The following is a 16520-nucleotide window of genomic DNA, read 5'->3' as shown; positions in this document are numbered from 1 at the left end:
TGAGGGACGGGATTCTTCCAAACACAGATCAGGTAGGTTTCATTATGCTAACTCTTGCTCAAGCTTGCCTCATCACTTCTACATTCTAGGATCTATTATGGATGCACTGTGGAGCAGAAGCTCCTTTTGCAATAGTGCCACGCTCATGAAAGACAGATGAATGGGTAATTTATGGTGTGTCGACACCCAGCCCAAACATTCGAATTGAGTTATTCCATGCGCTGAGCACTTAATTAGCATCTTAAGGCGGAAAACAATTAAGCGAGGAGGAAAAGGAGGAGGAAAAGAGATCGAAACTTACGCCTCGCAAACCTCTTCCACGGTAATGCCTTTGATTTTGGCGATAACATGCGCAACATGAGCGATTGCGGCAGGCTCGTTGCGACCCTTGACCATCAATCCCTTTTGCCACTTCTCCTTCTTGACAGCCTTGGGAAGCGGAGGGGCTCCTTCGAGATACTTCGCAGACGCGTGGGACGGACGGATTTCACACTGAACAGCCATTGTTAGTCAAGGTGCTTGAGGAACACAAGTAGACGTCTGCGTACCCAAGGGCCATCGGTCTCAATCTGCAGCCGTTCTAGTGGCAGGGCTTTCACCACTTCCAGATTCTCTTCTGTCTTCAAACTACAGCCGTTAACCCCAACATCGAGACCTAGGGCAACCATTCGGTTCATTTCATCGAGAGTGCCAGTAAAACTGTGCACGAGACCCTTCTTGGGAAGCTTTTCGAGACGAGGCGCCAAAAGCCGTTCAAAGTCTTCGCTGGCAGCTCGGGAATGGAGGAACAACGGAAGCTGAACCTCGACTGCCAAATCCAACTGAGCCTCGAAATATTTCAGCTGGGGCTCCTTTGCGCTTAGGAAGAGTCGATCATAATCAAGGCCAAACTCTCCAAAGGCAACAGCATGCCCTGATGCTTTAGCCTCTAGGACTAACGCTCTGAGCTCCTCTAGCATTTTTGCTGGTCCGCCAGGAAATCCGTCGAAGAGCTTTGCCTGACAAGGGTGAACCCCAACCGTAGCGTAGCAGAACCCCGCTGTAAAGACGGTCAGGTGGAACACAAACTGAACAATATCGGGTGGCACGTACGATAGTCTTGTGCAATCTGTATAGCACGTCGAGATTCCTCTAAGTCGGAGCCTGTTACCATGAACTTCTCGCAGCCCACATCTCGAGCTCGTTGGACAACATCATCCATATCGTTGTCGTGAACTTGCTTGCCATGGTAATTACCCACAAAGACAGGGTCGCTGAGGTTAATGCCGATCTAAGTGACCGTTAGCTGCTACTCGATATGATACAACGATGTCCTAAGCTTCGTCGCGATGGAGTCACCAACATCGACATATCTGATGGGCTTCAAGCTCGAGTCACCCATGTTTTCAGAAGCTGGGAACGTGGTTTTATATACAGAGCCTCTTTCCGTGACTGCGCGAGAGCTAGGAATAGTATACCGGTTCCCAGGTAATTCACTAGAAAATGCTGCACCTGAGTAAGTCTCACAGCCCCATAACAAATCCTATAACGGACTGGGAATGAGTCAGACCTGAGCTGCAGGCAAGCAGCAAGGTCTCGATGAGGATCAATACATACCTGGTCTGCTATGGATACTTCGGTGTGGCCGATCAGAACGTGACCGCCGGCAGTCTACAGCAGCAGCTGTGCTTGCTCCTATGGCTCCGCGGCTCCAGAGATTTTTACTGATTCCAGATAGTCTGAAGAGATGGTCTATACCAATAAGAGTGTGCATCAGAAAATTTCGGAAATTCACCCTCCGTTACAGCCACAGATCACTGGGAACTGAGGCAGCCAGCAGTACGAGTGAGTCAACGTTCTAGCTCTAGGAATCAGGGACTTCTGTGCCTGCTGAACGAGGGATCCGTATTAAGCTTCGTTGCCTGAGGCAAGAACGCTTTTCGCCCACCATGTCACGTGCCATGCTTGCAGTGGTTTGTTATGTACGGAGTACGGTGCAGTAAATACAGTAAATATCAGCTTCAAGTACACTACATAATCTGAAGGGGATGGGCCAGCCAGAGTGCTGCCATGGCATATAATCGAGACGGGAGAGAAGAATCATGGCCTGTTATGGCTGGGAATGTACTCCGTAACTTATGGCGTCTCCGTACGGAGTACTGTTTGTGACAATTTAAGAGAGCGATGCTGATGTCATTTGTAGCCTGAGGCTCTCACTGAGAATCGGAATGATCCCCGCATGCCGTGGCAGCCCTCCCTCGGCGATGCTCCGTGATTGATGGTTTGTTCGTCCCTGAGAGAAGGATGTACTGTACTGTATTGTACTGTACATTACAGCTGTATAAAGTCAATAACCTTGCAACGTTGGACAAGTACGCTCAATCTCTTAAAGGCATGAACAGGTAAGGTCATGCCAACAATAGCAGAGCGTTTGACTTGAACTTCAGTTATGGTATCAAATTGGGCAGTGCCAGGTTAACCGAGGTGACAGACTTAAGTTACCTTTTCTCGGTTTTCACTATGCAGGTGTTTCAAAGCATGCAGCCCAGGTTACTCCGCATTGATGTTACCCCGAACCAATGCGCATTTACCGATCTGGGAACTTATATGATCGAGGTCCCTTCTCTGTTGTCTGCTGTCGTTCGTCTGCCCCTCGAAGTCTCAATTTCTTCAGAAGTTTCACGCCTAACGGAGTGGAAGCCATAGCCAAATCTCCTCTCTTGGATCACTAGCACTTGGACTCCAGCTACCACACTGCGTGTTCTCTCTGATATCGCTTGACCCGGGGAATAGAGTATAGTATAACATGGCAGCCAAGAAAATCTTGTCTACAAACCAGATCTCTCAACACAAATCGCCCAATGACTGCTGGATTGTGATAGACAACCAAGTTTGGGATGTAACGGATTTTTTAGAAGCCCATCCAGGAGGGTCCACGGGTAAGTGAGTCCCAAGCTAATGGGAGTGCTTCGAGGACATCCATAAATGATGTATGTTTTGTATAACCCTGCAGTCATTCTCAAATACGCGGGTCGAGATGCTACCAAGGCATATTCACAAGTCCATGCTCCGAGTGTGATCGAGAAGGAACTACCATCAGAGAGAAAAGTGGGTGTACTGGATGAGACCACGGTCACTAATGAATGGGTGAAGCCACCGCCCACTGCAAATGCACGGGTTATGCTTCAGAACGAGAAGCCACCGTTGCACACGTTGATCAATGCCCATGATTTCGAGATTGTGGCATCTAAGACAGCCAGCAAGAAGACTTGGGCGTTCTATTCCAGCGCCTCAACTGACTTGATCACACGAGATGCCAACAAATTGAGCTTTGACCGCATCTGGTTCCGGCCTCGGGTTCTCAGAAATGTGCGCTCTGTCAATACGACAACCCGGCTTCTCAGAACTGACACGAGCCTTCCATTGTTCGTAAGTCCGGCGGCAATGGCCAAGCTCATCCACCCGGAGGGAGAGCTTGCCATTGCGAGGGCGTGTGAAAGGAAAGGGATCTTCCAGGGTGTGAGTCGGATCATATGTGCTGTACTCTGACCAGCCCCTAACGCTTTTCTCTAGGTGTCTAACAATTCATCTCATACTCTCGACCAAATAAAAGAAGCTGCACCATCTGCTAATCTCTTCTTCCAATTATACGTCAACCGCGACCGGGAGAAGTCAGCCTCGCTTCTCCGTCAATGCTCGTCCAATCCAAACGTCAAGGCGATCTTCGTAACCGTCGATGCTGCCTGGCCTGGCAAAAGGGAGGCGGACGAGCGTGTCAAGGCAGACGAGGATTTGACAGTTCCCATGGCTCCTTCTAAGGCTAAGAACGACAAGAAAGGCGGCGGTCTTGGCCGTGTCATGGCCGGCTTCATTGACCCAGGACTGACATGGGAGGATTTGACATGGGTGCGGCAACATACGCACCTGCCCGTGTGCCTGAAAGGTGTCATGTCTACAGATGATGCCATCCTGGCCATGGAGGCCGGGCTTGATGGCATCCTTCTGAGTAATCACGGTGGAAGGAACTTAGACACCAGCCCCCCTTCCATCATCATTCTGCTTGAACTTCACAAGCGGTGTCCGGAGATTTTCGACAAAATGGAGGTATATTTAGATAGTGGCATTCGCCGCGGTACGGATATTCTGAAGGCGATTTGCCTAGGAGCCACTGCCGTCGGTATGGGGCGGAGCATGCTCTTCGCCGCTAATTACGGTCAGAACGGGGTTGAGCATCTGATAGATAGTAAGTGCTGGGTGCTTTTCTTGTTCATGTAAAAACAGGATGCTGATGTGAACAATTTACAGTCATGAAAGATGAGCTCGAGACTGCAATGCGCAACATAGGGATCACTAGCCTCGAAGACGCAGGCCCAAACCTGGTCAACACAGCCGATATTGACCATCTTGTCCCCTATTCTGCGTCTCATCCGTATGCGTGGAAAATTGCAAAAGGGCGACGCTCAAGGCTATAGTACAAAGATTGATGTTTACCGTATCACATCGGTAGCGAATTTTCATTATACAATAAGCACCGGTGTGGATCTTTCTCACGCAATAGAGTCATGATCTTTTGCTAGTTACTGTGTCTATAATCGTATTTCCTGGCCTGCAATACTGCTTTTGCTTCTTATATCTAGCAACAAGCTACCAAAGGAGACCAGCATGGGAACTTTTCAGAGGTAGGAGCTAATATGGCACTCGCGCTCATTATAGCTTTAAGTAAGGTCCTCGCTAAAATTTGAGTGGTCTTGCGCACAAGGCCTTGCTCAGAGGATGGGAGATGATACAAACACATACGACGTTGATGCTGCTTGGAGTCATCCATGACTCTATCTCTGCTCAGGGAATACGCACAACAGCCCTTCCATCAATTTCCGAGCGGCCCAGTCGATCCAGAACCTCATCTATATCTTCCAGCTCATATCCCTCAACATGCGCCTCAACGTCACCTGCTACAGCCAACTCCATCAACTCGTCCATCTCCTCTGCAGTGCCAGCCGAGTTGCCTACAATCGTGAGCCCTAACGTGAAAGTCAAAGTCAGACAGCAGTTCTGCCAGTCATCAGTCTTGAGTCTTGGACGGACCTTTGACGATCATATCAAATGGGGTGGCTGGGAGCCGGAACGGTGCGTTCGGAATACCGACACAGACCAGCACTCCTAGCCGACGAAGCAGGCTCATACTCTGAATATACGCTTGCTCGCTATTGGCGGTACAAATCACGGCGTGCGCACCTAAGCCGGATGTTAAGCTTTTGACCTCCTGCTCGATGTCGTCCGTCTTGAAGTCTAGGAAACTGGTAGCCCCGCGGGAGAGGCACAGTTGTCTTTTCTTCTCGCCGCTGGATGAGAATGGTGGCTACTTGTTAGCCCTAGCGTGATCAACAGAAATAGTCTGATCGATAGGGCCTCCAGCCTTGTGCAAAGTCTGGAGTATTTACCTATCAATTGCGATAACCTTGAGACCTTTCTTGACGGCAATCTGAACACCCCTGCGGTACCCCAAATTTAGCCCATAGCCTGTAGGAGTCATTTGCCAAAGTGAACTGTAGAGCTTACATGTGACCCAACCCGCCGCCTGCTCCGGGAAGCACAATCCAGTCACCCGGGCGCGTCTTCGTCTTCATTATCGAGGAGTACATGGCGATCCCAGCTAACGAGTTTCAAGGTCATATATGAGTCACACAAATCACGGAAGTCCAAGGTTTTGAGATAAGAGCATACCACACAGAAGCGGCGCAGCGACATCTGGCTTCAGTTCCGGAGGGATTATGGTGACATGATTCGCAGGGCTGACAATATATTCTGGCCTCACGCCGCTCTTGTCAGCGAGATTGAGTGGTATGAAACTTGGAAGTCATGATTCACTTACGTTGAAATGTTCCTGGGACATTCTAGATCTCTCCATTAGTCCCACGGACTCTGCATCGAAACAGATAGCTCAGAGAGAAACCCACTGCTCCGGCGTTCTTTTGATATGGACACGCCGTAGTATTGATGGCGCATATCTCGCATCGCAGGCAGGAACTGTATAGCCAGCTGTGAATACCAAACCACTAGTCGTTAGCTTTCATCGCGTTACTCGATGCCGAGGTTAACTCCATGTGCGAACCGTATGCCCACTCTCTTGCCTAACCAATCTCGTTTTTCAAGTCCACTGCCCACTAATGTGTCACGCATTGATGAGCAAGCTTTCCATGAAGAGCAAATAACAATAATGTTGATGAGGAGCCGAGTACTTGCCGCTGACCACCTTCCCTACGCCTTCATGGCCCGCCACGTCGGTCAACATAGGGGTCTCCCCGCGCACGCTGTGTACGTCTGAGTGGCATACGCCCGAGTACTCCAGCTTCACGAGGATTTCCCCTTTCGTGGGTGATGGCACGGGGTGATCATGACGGATTTGGAGGCGCGCGGTTGGTGAAGCTCCTGTTGGGGGCAGAAGAGCTGCCGTTTGGGTAGAAGGAATGTCCATCGTATCATCCATGTAGCGTTCAATCATGCCGTTAGATCTCCAGATACCAAAAGCGAGCTTTGAGAGGAAAGTCGGTTCCAGATTGTGAAGTATTGCGGGGTAGTCTCGAATATAAATTGAAGAATGCGGGAGATAGGAAGTGCGGGGAAACAAAAGATCTTATCGGACATTGGAGAGCGGTTTTGGAATTGCAAATATCTGAGGCATTGTACACTACTCTGAGACCTTCATTTTAATATTTTGTCGGTTGCTCTGATTAGACCTGGGTTGTTTATCTGTGTATCGATGTGATAACCAGCATCCGATACTACTGATAGCAAGTGAGGTTGTCGATAGGCATCGGTATGTAGTAGATAAGATTGTCTGAATGTGTACCCAGATCAAGACTTCCAATTTATTCTCCATGAATAATAGTGATTATTATACAGAAAAAGTTGGCTTTTCTGTATGATTCGCGATAGTGGACCTGAGCTCGAAAAAAGCGTGAATGGTTGATTGTGATCTGACTTGTTCAATTATTCTTAAGGAAGGCAATTATGGTCTCAGTGGCGCGCACCACAACGCCCTGGAGAAGAGCTTGGGAACAGGACCTCGGTCAAATCTTGAGTTAATGACTCGTACTCTATTATCACCGTAAGCACTGTCTATACCTACGCTGAGCCGGCCAATCCTCATCATTGAATGAATTAGAGTATTATGCAACGTATAACAGATCTGAGGTCAAAAAGGTATAGTGTATGAAGGGCAGCCCTGCCTCGAACGGAAACAAAATGGAAAAAGGCAGACGGGCGACAAGAGAAGCTCCTAAACAAAGCCGGCACATCCACATATATCTGTGGTATTTATGCCACCCGGGTTTGAGGGTGTATCAAAAGCAAATCTATGGCATAACTGGTATCACAACGTCACTCTCAGGCGTTCTCCGACTGGAGAGTTTGCTACAAGGACACTGTCAGCATGGGCGCACAAAAAAAATCCAGGATCAAGCAACTTCACTTACAACCAGCCAATCCATCCCTTCATTCAAGCCTTTACCATCAATGGCAGAGCATGCGACAATGCTCCAGTTTCTGTCCCGCAGTTCGCCCAACTTTAAAGCCTCCGAGATCTCACCGGCGCCCTTGGCACCCGGCTGGTCCTGCTTGTTGGCAAACACCAACAAGGCCGCATCACGGAGTTCCTCCTCATTTAGCATTGCCGCAAGCTCATCCGCAGCCGTACCGAGTCGTTCAATATCTGTGGAGTCGATGACGAATATGACAGCTGCGGTATTGGCGTAGTAGCATCGCCAGTATGGACGGATTGATGTTTGGCCTCCAAGATCCTGTGAGAGACAAGGAAGTCAATGATCGTAAATCTCCAACCCAGTTTTTATCCGGGACAAGAATTTGCAGTTGCAAAAGGGTGATGTACTCACCCAGACATTGAAGTTTAAGTTCCCGTACGTCACCGACTCAACGTTGAAGCCGATTGTGGGTATCGTTGTGACCACTTCGCCAATCTGTTATACACACCATCAGCCTCGCGCCAAGTACCCGAACATAGATTCAATATCGCACCTTCAGTCGGTAGAGAAGGGTTGTCTTTCCAGCATTGTCCTGAGTAAGCGGAAGCATCAGCCGCGGAATTATTTATGAGCTAGTAGTAGCGTGACGTCGACAGAACATACAAGTCCAAGGATAAGGATGCGAATTTCTTTCTTTGCCCAGACAAAGGACCAAAGACGTGATAGTGAGCCTCCCATCGCGGCGAAAGTGATTTATGCTGATTGTGGGATCGAGAGAGGAGTTGGGGGCGTGAGATGGAGGAGACCTTGGTCTCTTGTCTTCGCGCTGGGTTGGAGCGGTGGCGGAGATGCGGGCGGGAGGACACAAACAGCACGAGGATCAAGGCCAAACTACTGCGCCGACGGTGACGAAAAGTACTGGCCAAGAACAACAGTTGGAGGCGGTGGATGCGAAGTCTTTGTATTGTAAATTGTAGGAATAACAGATAGGACTAAACTCACCGCGACAGCTCAGACGAGCGAGTAACTACCATGAGCTGACTAAATGGCAGTGACCGCCGTTGGCCTGCGGACTCCTGCCGATCGGGCTGGCCCGAGCTCAATCAATAATATGGGATTGAATGGAGAGGGTTGGAGTTCAGTGAGGTGGTGAGTGTGTATCGTTCCGATCCTTGGTTAGTACGCCGCGGTCTATAACTCCCTCATCCTTCAATTCCCTCACAACCTCCCTTTTTTTCCTTCCTTACGGACTCCACGCTTGTCGCACCCCGTGCATCTTCGTCAGAGCAAAGTTGTAATAACGCACATGGGTTCCACATAGACCCGATCGTCCCTGTTCAGCCTTCTTTAGAACAAGATCTCCGTCGTTTGACCTACGTCGCATTCCCGACTACATAGGTAACTTTACAACATGGTGGGCAAGAAGTCGGGCAAGGCTCTCCTCCGGGACGAGGGTAGGTTCCTCTACCTATTTTTGACCCTACTGCTGTCGTCTAATTCATCGAACTTAGGCCTGGAAAGAACCGACAATAACATGGAATTGTCGAGCTGGCCGCAAATACCTCCCATCAATCAGAAAAACTATTATACGTTCGTCACTCCCTTGTTCCCAGAACTCCTCTATCATATCTCACGTTGCTGACAAGCTCTCGTCGCTCACAGTGATTATCTCAAGCGCGATGATCAGTATCTGGCTTTTCGGCTGCAGAATGAGGAGGCGCGAAATCGAATGGCTAAGACCGCCAAGGACCGGGATCGCGCGCTGGCTATGGCCAAGGCGAATGACCTAGGATTACCCGAAGCAGAGGCAGAGGGCGATGGCGACACGAACTTGGAGGACGCTGAGGAGACGACTGCCGAAATGGCAGGCTCGAAAGTGATTGTGGTCCACGTCGGAAGCCAGAACCTACGCATTGGCTTAGCCAGCGATGCTTTGCCGAAGACTATACCCATGGTGATTGCGCGAAAGTCACCTACTAACGAGGCTGAAGATAACGAAGAGCCATGCCCGAAACGACTGAAGATGGATGACGGGTCGGACATGGAGCCGGAAAAGATGTTCGGTCCTGAGGTTTGTCCCCTAGTCTCTTCTGCCAATCCAGCGCTTCAACTAAGAATTTCATTCCGGTGTTAGTTCGCTTCTCAGTACACAACAATGGCGGCAGAACTCAAAGCACATATGCGACAAAACAAGCGGCGGACGCTGCCAAACTCGAAAGAAATGGTCATTAACTACAATCGGAGGACTGTCCCTGAAACCATTTCAGAGCACAATGATCCCATGCGGGTTGAGTGGACTGAGCTCTCAGACCCTGCTCCCGAATACATTGTGGGGCAAGCAGCTTTGAGGATACCTGATGCTTCCAGGCCTCGGTACAAATTATACTGGCCAATGAAACACGGCTGGTGCAACGAGAAAGACTACGATAACAAAAGGCTCTTGTTCCTGGACATCTCGCTGATACTTGAAGATGCGATTAAATCGCAACTAGGGCTCACGAGCAAGAAGGACTGGCCGCAATATTCATGTGTCTTCGTCATCCCAGACCTCTACGAGAAGTCATACGTCACCCAAGTCTTGGAACTACTGATGCGAGAGTTCGCTTTTGCTCGTGTCTGCTTCATTCAAGAGAGTTTGGCGGCCACATTTGGCGCAGGCTTCACATCTGCCTGCGTGGTTGACATCGGTGCCCAAAAAACATCGATTTGTTGCGTGGAAGAAGGGATGTGCATCGAGAACTCGCGGGTGAACTTGAAGTATGGTGGTTTCGATATCACCGAGACATTTGTCAAGATGATGCTTTACGACCACTTTCCATATGCCGAAATCAACCTTTGGCACCGTTATGACTTTCTGTTGGCAGAAGAACTAAAAAAGAACGTCTGTACGATGAATGAGGCAAGTGTATCAGTGCAGGTCTACGACTTCCATCTGCGGGTAGCTGGTCAGGATACTCGGAAGTACACATTCAAAGCTTACGATGAGATTCACCTTGCGCCCATGGGCTACTTCCGGCCTTCCATATTCAACCATGATGAGAAGCTTAAGGGAAGGCGGAAGCTCATTGCTCGCTCCGTTGATATTTACGATGGGCAGCCCAATGACCCAACATCGGCAGCCCAGTCTGAAATCTTGACTGCTATTGCGCCTCCTCTCAACAACGGTCAGGTGAATGGCGATCTTCAACCAAACACCTTGGAGGTGCAGGCTACACCGAGTCGATCTCAACAAGTAAACGCTCTTAGCCGTGTACAGGAATTGGATTCTACTCCCCGATCCTCGGTCGCCGGATCCCCGGCACCGGAGACACTGGGTACACCCCATCCCGGCGCAGCTACGCCTGTGCCTGCTGGCCAGGCTCCAAGCGCATTGCCCCGCGCACCTACTGTTGAGGAACGCGATGACGTTTTACCAAGCTTTCCGCTAGACATGGCAATCCTAACTTCTATTGCGCATGCGGCTCGTTCGGACGAACGTAAGATGCGGGACTTTCTCGGCGGTATTATGGTGGTGGGAGGCGGAAGTTTGATTAATGGCTTTCACTCATATCTTGAAGAGCGTCTTCAAAACCTTAGACCAGGTTTCGCTAAAGAAATCATGATTGGCACACCTCCCCGCGATCTTGATCCGCAGGTTGTCGTCTGGAAGGGCGCAAGTGTCTTTGGTAAACTGAGTGGAACCAACGACAGTTGGATTGGGCAGCTAGAATATGACCGCCTGGGACATAGGTTGATGGCGTATAAGTGTATGTGGTCCTACTAATTTTCGCATGATGCTCCAATGCATTTTTGGCATTTCCCAAGTTTCTTGAAGAATGGTCGGTGTTTGCAGGATGGGAATAGGGATTACTTTTACTCTGTTATAGTCTTGGTTGACACGCAATATCCCCTTTTTCTCCTTGAAGTCACTTACAGAGAAGTTTCATTCGCCCAAAATTAAATAACTACCTGTCTAGTATGAGATCAATCGGACCGTCTCTTGCATTCACGGATAAATCTTTGCCCGGAACTTCGAACGTCGAGCTTATCAGATATGGTAAGCGGTCATGCAGGGCAGAATGTCTCCAAGTCGGCAGGCGAGTTTGTCTTGTATCCTGTAGTGTTTAGCCTGTGCTGCATTCATGCCCTCAGGACTCACTTTCGTCATATTTTGGGTGCCAATTTGCTCTCAATTGGGCTCACCTGTAATACTTTTACCGATATTTATAAGCCGGTCCCCAAACCTGAAGATCCTCGGACAGCTTCCATCCCAACCACCAGGGTAAGCCAAAGATGCGACATTCAACACTGAGAGCGCCTCTCCACTGACAAGCTCTCAGAGGCAGATCATCCTTAGCGGACCTCGCCCACGCCTCAATTCACTATTTTGCTCCATTGTCCAACTTCATAGAACAAGATGTCCAAATCTAAGGACAGCAGCTCCTCTGGGAGCTATCACCAGGAGTATATTGCATCGCTGCGCTATCGCAACGACCTACCTCCGCCGGATATGCCGCCAAAATTCCTGGAGATCCCTCATGAGGGTCTCCAACGTTTTTTGACCCCGGGCTTCACAGCTAATCTGGCTCGTCGCGAGGAGCCTAACATTGATGTCGACGCCGAGGGCGGTATGCCGCTCGATTTGGTTGGAATTCCTGGTCTTCATCTCGGCGATGAGAGTGGTACGTTTGTTAAATTATCTGCGTACAAGCCCCGCGGAATGGTCGCTGATGTCATTCGACCCGTAGCAATTATGGCTCCTGAGAACCCCGAACCGCTCGACCCTGCTGATCTCGCACTTCTCATGACACCGGAGCAGCTGAAGAACCCTGCGCCGAAAAACACCAATGTCAGTTTCCTCCGTCGCACACAGTACATCTCTGCCGGGCTTCGAGCGCCAGATAGTCCCAAGGTCACGACTGTCAGAACAAAGTCGCGTTCCCTCGAGAAGGGCCGTTCACAAGACGATCCCATCTATATCAAGAAGTACCTCCAGAAGGGTTTCGATATCGCATACCCCAGCAGCAAACATGTTGGGGAAGATACAGCAAGCAGCATTAAGGGTCACAGTGCAACGAAGCTTGAACTCGATGCGTGGGCCCACCCAGTGCACCCCGATAATCCTAAGTTGAAGCCGGTCGGGTTCTTCCCTCTGCTCCCCGATCTACAGGGATTTCCCGATCCGGGAGGTTTTGTTCAGTTCAAATTCGATAAAACGCCCATCCAAGAGGCATCCAACAAGAGAGACAAGCGCATGGATGTCGCGATTCTACATCCGTCCGCACCGGAGGAGCGCATATGCGAGGAGCACGCGACCAAGGCCGCCTTGCACAAGTCGAATCCTGAAGTGTACCCTGATCCTGGTCCCGTTCCCTGGGACTACGATCTCTTCTTGCCAGAAAAGAAAGATATGGCCAAGAACGTGTCTGCAAGCTTGCAGTTGACCAACCCAGAGCGCAATAATGAAGAGTTATATACTCACGACGGGCCTGACGGCACCAAATTTCACCGCTACGATCGTATGCGTACATATGCTACCAGCGCTCAGACCCTTGGCGATAGTCAAAAGCAGCGCGATATTGCGGTGACGCTTTTTGATCCTTCTGAATTGCGGGGCGCACAGCGCGAAGGCTTGTCAGCGAGACAGATGGCCGCTTACTACTATCCGATTCTCGGAAAGACGCGCTTGAAGCCCGAGAGAGCTCGAACCATTGCCCAGGCGGGTCTTGCTCCTACACGGCCGAAGACGAAGGAAGATCAAGTTGATCAAATGCAAGTGGTCATTCGTGATCCGGACGAGGCAGAGGTATACAAGCGAGCTCAGCACAGAGTTGCCATTGACCCGAAGTATTCAAAGAGCATGCCTGCGGCCCCGGAAGAGCCCGAGCCAGAAGCCACTAAGGACGATGACAACGCTGATGCATCTGCTCACCGCCAAGCGAGTCCGGAGCAGGAGCCGACTCCTCACGATGCAGATGACGATGAAATGAGCGACGAGTAAACCAGGCATCTCATCGTTCCTGTCCTACCGCCGCTTCCCCTTCCTCATAGGGCCATTATTAGCTTTGTATATCGTTTCATCATCCCTTGTAGGTGTTCGTGACACCTATTTTCATATTCTTCGCGGCGTCATAATACGAAGCTATCTTTCCGCTTGTCTACCAAATTCACTGTCATCCGCCACGCTAGATGCTTCCGTCATGTACGAAGCAAAAATTTACACCTTGGAAGACTGACACGGCGATGCAGTCATGGTAGCAGAAGCACAGGCGTTCTGTGGAGGTATGACTGGTCTTGGAGTTTTAAGACAGCGAAATTTGAATTTAGCCCTGGCTGGGGTCCCTTTCTCTTCTTTTCACGTTGAAACTATCCTGCATTCGCCGACACTTGACGTTGATGCTTATATATGTGCTAGGTAGGGCATTGCGGGTAGTGTTGACACTTCTACCTTGTATTATCCCGTAAATATTTTCCTATCTATCAAATGGACATGAGTTTCACGATGATCTGATGCAATCCTCAATAACCCGGCACACCGCCCACGAATCTCGAAAAATATGCCGGATAAATTTACCCACCGCCTTGATAACCTTCCGTTGTCGGCTTCGGTTGACACAAAAGAACCCAGGTGGGAATTCCTGCATGTTCACTTTGGTCCTCTCCATCTCTCTCGACTCGGGCTTCTTGTTCTGCACCTTCTAAGTCTGTGATTGCTACTCAATCTCAGTACTCGTCCCACTCTTCTCTCACTTCTGCAAAGAGGTCTTCTTTCACTTGCGCCCATCTGAAGCATTAGGCGGTGTGGTAGGTTCTAACTTGGTCGTTTTTCCCTTTCATGCGGATAAGTTGTACGGCGGGTTCCACTCCGTTTTCGCGGGGAAAGGGAGGAGAGCCGCAACCCCCAAGACGTGACCATGTGCATCGGCATGAGATTTTGTGTGGTCAGGCATTTCTGTCACTTCGGAAAGACGTAGCCGTCTGCATTGCTACGACTGTATCTATCAATTGGCTCAATCGCAATGCCTACAAGATGCCTACACACCCATGCATGTTCGGGGTTTCTCCATCGCATACACTGTCGCAATGGCCCTTCCCTGCCCCGCTGTGTACTTCAAAGTTGCAGCATTTAAAGCTCCTATCCGCATTGACTATGTCCACTTGAAATCACTTGTTTTCAGATCTGACTATTGGAATCCCACACAGCTCGTTGGTCTTCCTACGAACGATTTCTTCCGGGTGAAGAGCGCATACCACCGAGAACGAAAGAGGATACATTCTAGGCCTACGTTCTCCGTTCCATAACCTCCCACGCAATGGCCGTCAACGCAGCCTGGAGGGTCGCCCGAGCTCGCGCGCTTCCGCCGTCTCTGCGCCTTCAGTGCGCCTCATCCACTTCTCCCTTCTCGATGCTCTATCGGCGGTCGACTTATTCCCCCGTGCGACCAGTGCGCCAGGTGCGATTTGCGTCGACGACCGAGAAACCTACAACGGCTGCGGCTGAAGCCACGGAAGCGGCAGTGAAGGAGAATGCGCCCAAGGTGGCTGAGACAGTGGCGAAAGAGGCGCCTAAGAAGGCCGGTCGCTGGCTCAAGAGGACGGTGATTGGGACAACCTTGACGTTGGGTGCGCTCGTCGGTTATGTGTATGCCACGGATACTCGCGCCAGTGTGCATCGGTATGGTGTGGTTCCGTTGGTCAGGATGTTGTTCCCCGACGCGGAGGATGCGCACCATTTCGGCGTGGATATTCTCAAGACGCTCTACGAGTATGGTCTCAATCCTAGAGAGCGTGGCGATCCGGACGGAGATGGGTCTTTGATGACTGAGGTAAGGCCTGGCCTCTCTTTGCACTCAGCTGAATGAGGAGGTGGGTCTGCAGCCAGTATTTATGCTGATTCCTGTATCTTTTTTTTTTATTTCGCACTAGGTGTTCGGCTATACTTTGTCCAATCCCATCGGTATCTCTGGTGGACTGGATAAGCACGCTGATATCCCGGATCCGCTGTTTGACATTGGACCTGCAGTTGTCGAAGTCGGTGGAACAACCCCCCTGCCGCAGGACGGCAATCCCCGTCCTCGTGTCTTCCGTGTTGTCTCCCAGAACGCCATGATCAACCGCTACGGTCTCAACTCCAAGGGCGCTGATCACATGGCTGCGGTACTCGAACAACGTGTGCGGGATTTTGCCTACGCTAATGGTTTTGGGGAGCATGACTTGGCCGAGCAGCGTGTTCTCAATGGTGAGGCTGGTGTGCCGCCCGGCAGTTTGCGGCCCGGCAAACTGCTTGCTGTGCAGGTAGCCAAAAACAAGGTCACTCCAGATAACGATATTGAGGCCATCAAGCGTGACTACGTGTACTGCGTTGACCGTGTCGCCAAGTACGCTGACATTCTGGTGGTGAATGTCTCGAGTCCTAACACTCCTGGTCTGCGTGACCTTCAAGCAACCGCTCCTTTGACGGCCATCCTGAAGGCTGTTGTCGGAGCTGCAAAGAGCATCGACCGCACCACCAAGCCCTATGTCATGGTCAAGGTCAGTCCCGACGAGGATGCAGACGAGCAGGTCTCTGGCATCTGTGAGGCTGTCTGGAGGTCGGGTGTGGACGGTGTGATTGTCGGTAACACCACCAATCGTCGTCCCGAGGCTCTTCCGAAGGGCTTCACCCTTCCACCTACTGAGCAGGATACCTTGAAGGAAACGGGAGGTTACTCCGGCCCTCAGCTGTTTGACCGTACTGTGTCCCTAGTTGCTCGTTATCGGGCAATGCTCGATGCCACTCCCAACACTCCCGAGCTGATGGGAGCCGCTGCGGAAGCCACCACGACTGTGACAGGTGTTGAGCCTGACACAGAGAATGTCCCGCTAGTGGAGCCTCCCAAGCCCTCGGAAATTCTGCCCCGGAAGGTCATTTTCGCATCTGGCGGTGTCACCAATGGCCAGCAGGCGCAGGCAGTTCTAGACGCCGGAGCCTCGGTCGCAATGATGTACACGGCAATCACTTACGGCGGCATGGGAACGGTCACGCGCGTGAAGCAGCAGATGCGCGAGAGAAAGAAGCAGCAGTAAATTTGTTGCTGGGGT

At 50.7% G+C, this 16520-nt stretch overlaps 7 protein-coding genes across 7 annotated transcripts; 4 read left to right on the top strand and 3 right to left on the bottom strand.

Moving 5' to 3' along the window:
• Positions 1–18: 18 nt before the first annotated feature.
• BP01DRAFT_357111 (3'-5'-exodeoxyribonuclease) lies at positions 19–1829 on the bottom strand. Its single transcript, XM_025575118.1, has 6 exons — positions 1597–1829; positions 1343–1485; positions 1093–1270; positions 549–1039; positions 302–492; positions 19–221 (listed from the first exon to the last, which is right to left on the bottom strand). Exons 2-6 carry the CDS (start codon positions 1379–1381, stop codon positions 170–172), a joined length of 951 nt encoding a protein of 316 aa, XP_025431149.1. The 5' UTR covers positions 1382–1485; positions 1597–1829; the 3' UTR covers positions 19–169.
• Positions 1830–2625: 796 nt separating this feature from the next.
• On the top strand, positions 2626–4574 carry BP01DRAFT_319894 (FMN-dependent alpha-hydroxy acid dehydrogenase). Its single transcript, XM_025572677.1, has 4 exons — positions 2626–2918; positions 2993–3498; positions 3553–4222; positions 4285–4574. Exons 1-4 carry the CDS (start codon positions 2786–2788, stop codon positions 4449–4451), a joined length of 1476 nt encoding a protein of 491 aa, XP_025431148.1. The 5' UTR covers positions 2626–2785; the 3' UTR covers positions 4452–4574.
• Positions 4575–4818: 244 nt separating this feature from the next.
• On the bottom strand, positions 4819–6454 carry BP01DRAFT_296845 (zinc-dependent alcohol dehydrogenase; the record flags this gene model as incomplete). Its single annotated transcript, XM_025571859.1, has 9 exons — positions 4819–5000; positions 5065–5321; positions 5421–5471; positions 5539–5632; positions 5704–5784; positions 5852–5873; positions 5937–6018; positions 6092–6136; positions 6219–6454. The coding sequence occupies 9 exons, from the start codon at positions 6452–6454 to the stop codon at positions 4819–4821; spliced, it is 1050 nt and encodes a 349-aa protein (XP_025431147.1).
• Positions 6455–7113: 659 nt separating this feature from the next.
• BP01DRAFT_357108 (ADP-ribosylation factor family protein) lies at positions 7114–8557 on the bottom strand. The gene is made up of 5 exons (XM_025575117.1): positions 8124–8557; positions 8014–8052; positions 7872–7955; positions 7455–7778; positions 7114–7392 (listed from the first exon to the last, which is right to left on the bottom strand). The coding sequence occupies exons 1-5, from the start codon at positions 8196–8198 to the stop codon at positions 7366–7368; spliced, it is 549 nt and encodes a 182-aa protein (XP_025431146.1). The 5' UTR covers positions 8199–8557; the 3' UTR covers positions 7114–7365.
• On the top strand, positions 8528–11344 carry BP01DRAFT_341304 (putative chromatin remodeling complex subunit (Arp8)). Its single transcript, XM_025573438.1, has 4 exons — positions 8528–8914; positions 8972–9050; positions 9123–9531; positions 9595–11344. Exons 1-4 carry the CDS (start codon positions 8872–8874, stop codon positions 11221–11223), a joined length of 2160 nt encoding a protein of 719 aa, XP_025431145.1. The 5' UTR covers positions 8528–8871; the 3' UTR covers positions 11224–11344.
• Positions 11345–11587: 243 nt separating this feature from the next.
• On the top strand, positions 11588–13565 carry BP01DRAFT_55502 (uncharacterized protein). The gene is made up of 3 exons (XM_025579942.1): positions 11588–11721; positions 11780–12121; positions 12188–13565. The coding sequence occupies exons 2-3, from the start codon at positions 11857–11859 to the stop codon at positions 13438–13440; spliced, it is 1518 nt and encodes a 505-aa protein (XP_025431144.1). The 5' UTR covers positions 11588–11721; positions 11780–11856; the 3' UTR covers positions 13441–13565.
• A 1187-nt stretch (positions 13566–14752) lies between these two features.
• Positions 14753–16505, top strand: BP01DRAFT_296955 (dihydroorotate dehydrogenase 2; the record flags this gene model as incomplete). The annotated part of the gene is made up of 3 exons (XM_025571865.1): positions 14753–14875; positions 14963–15265; positions 15366–16505. The coding sequence occupies 3 exons, from the start codon at positions 14753–14755 to the stop codon at positions 16503–16505; spliced, it is 1566 nt and encodes a 521-aa protein (XP_025431143.1).
• Positions 16506–16520: the final 15 nt, after the last annotated feature.

Source organism: Aspergillus saccharolyticus (assembly GCF_003184585.1).
Source record: "Aspergillus saccharolyticus JOP 1030-1 unplaced genomic scaffold BP01scaffold_16, whole genome shotgun sequence".
NCBI lineage: Eukaryota > Fungi > Ascomycota > Eurotiomycetes > Eurotiales > Aspergillaceae > Aspergillus > Aspergillus saccharolyticus.
The sequence above is the reverse complement of the archived record's forward strand: the minus strand, read 5'-3'. Positions and strand labels throughout refer to the sequence as shown.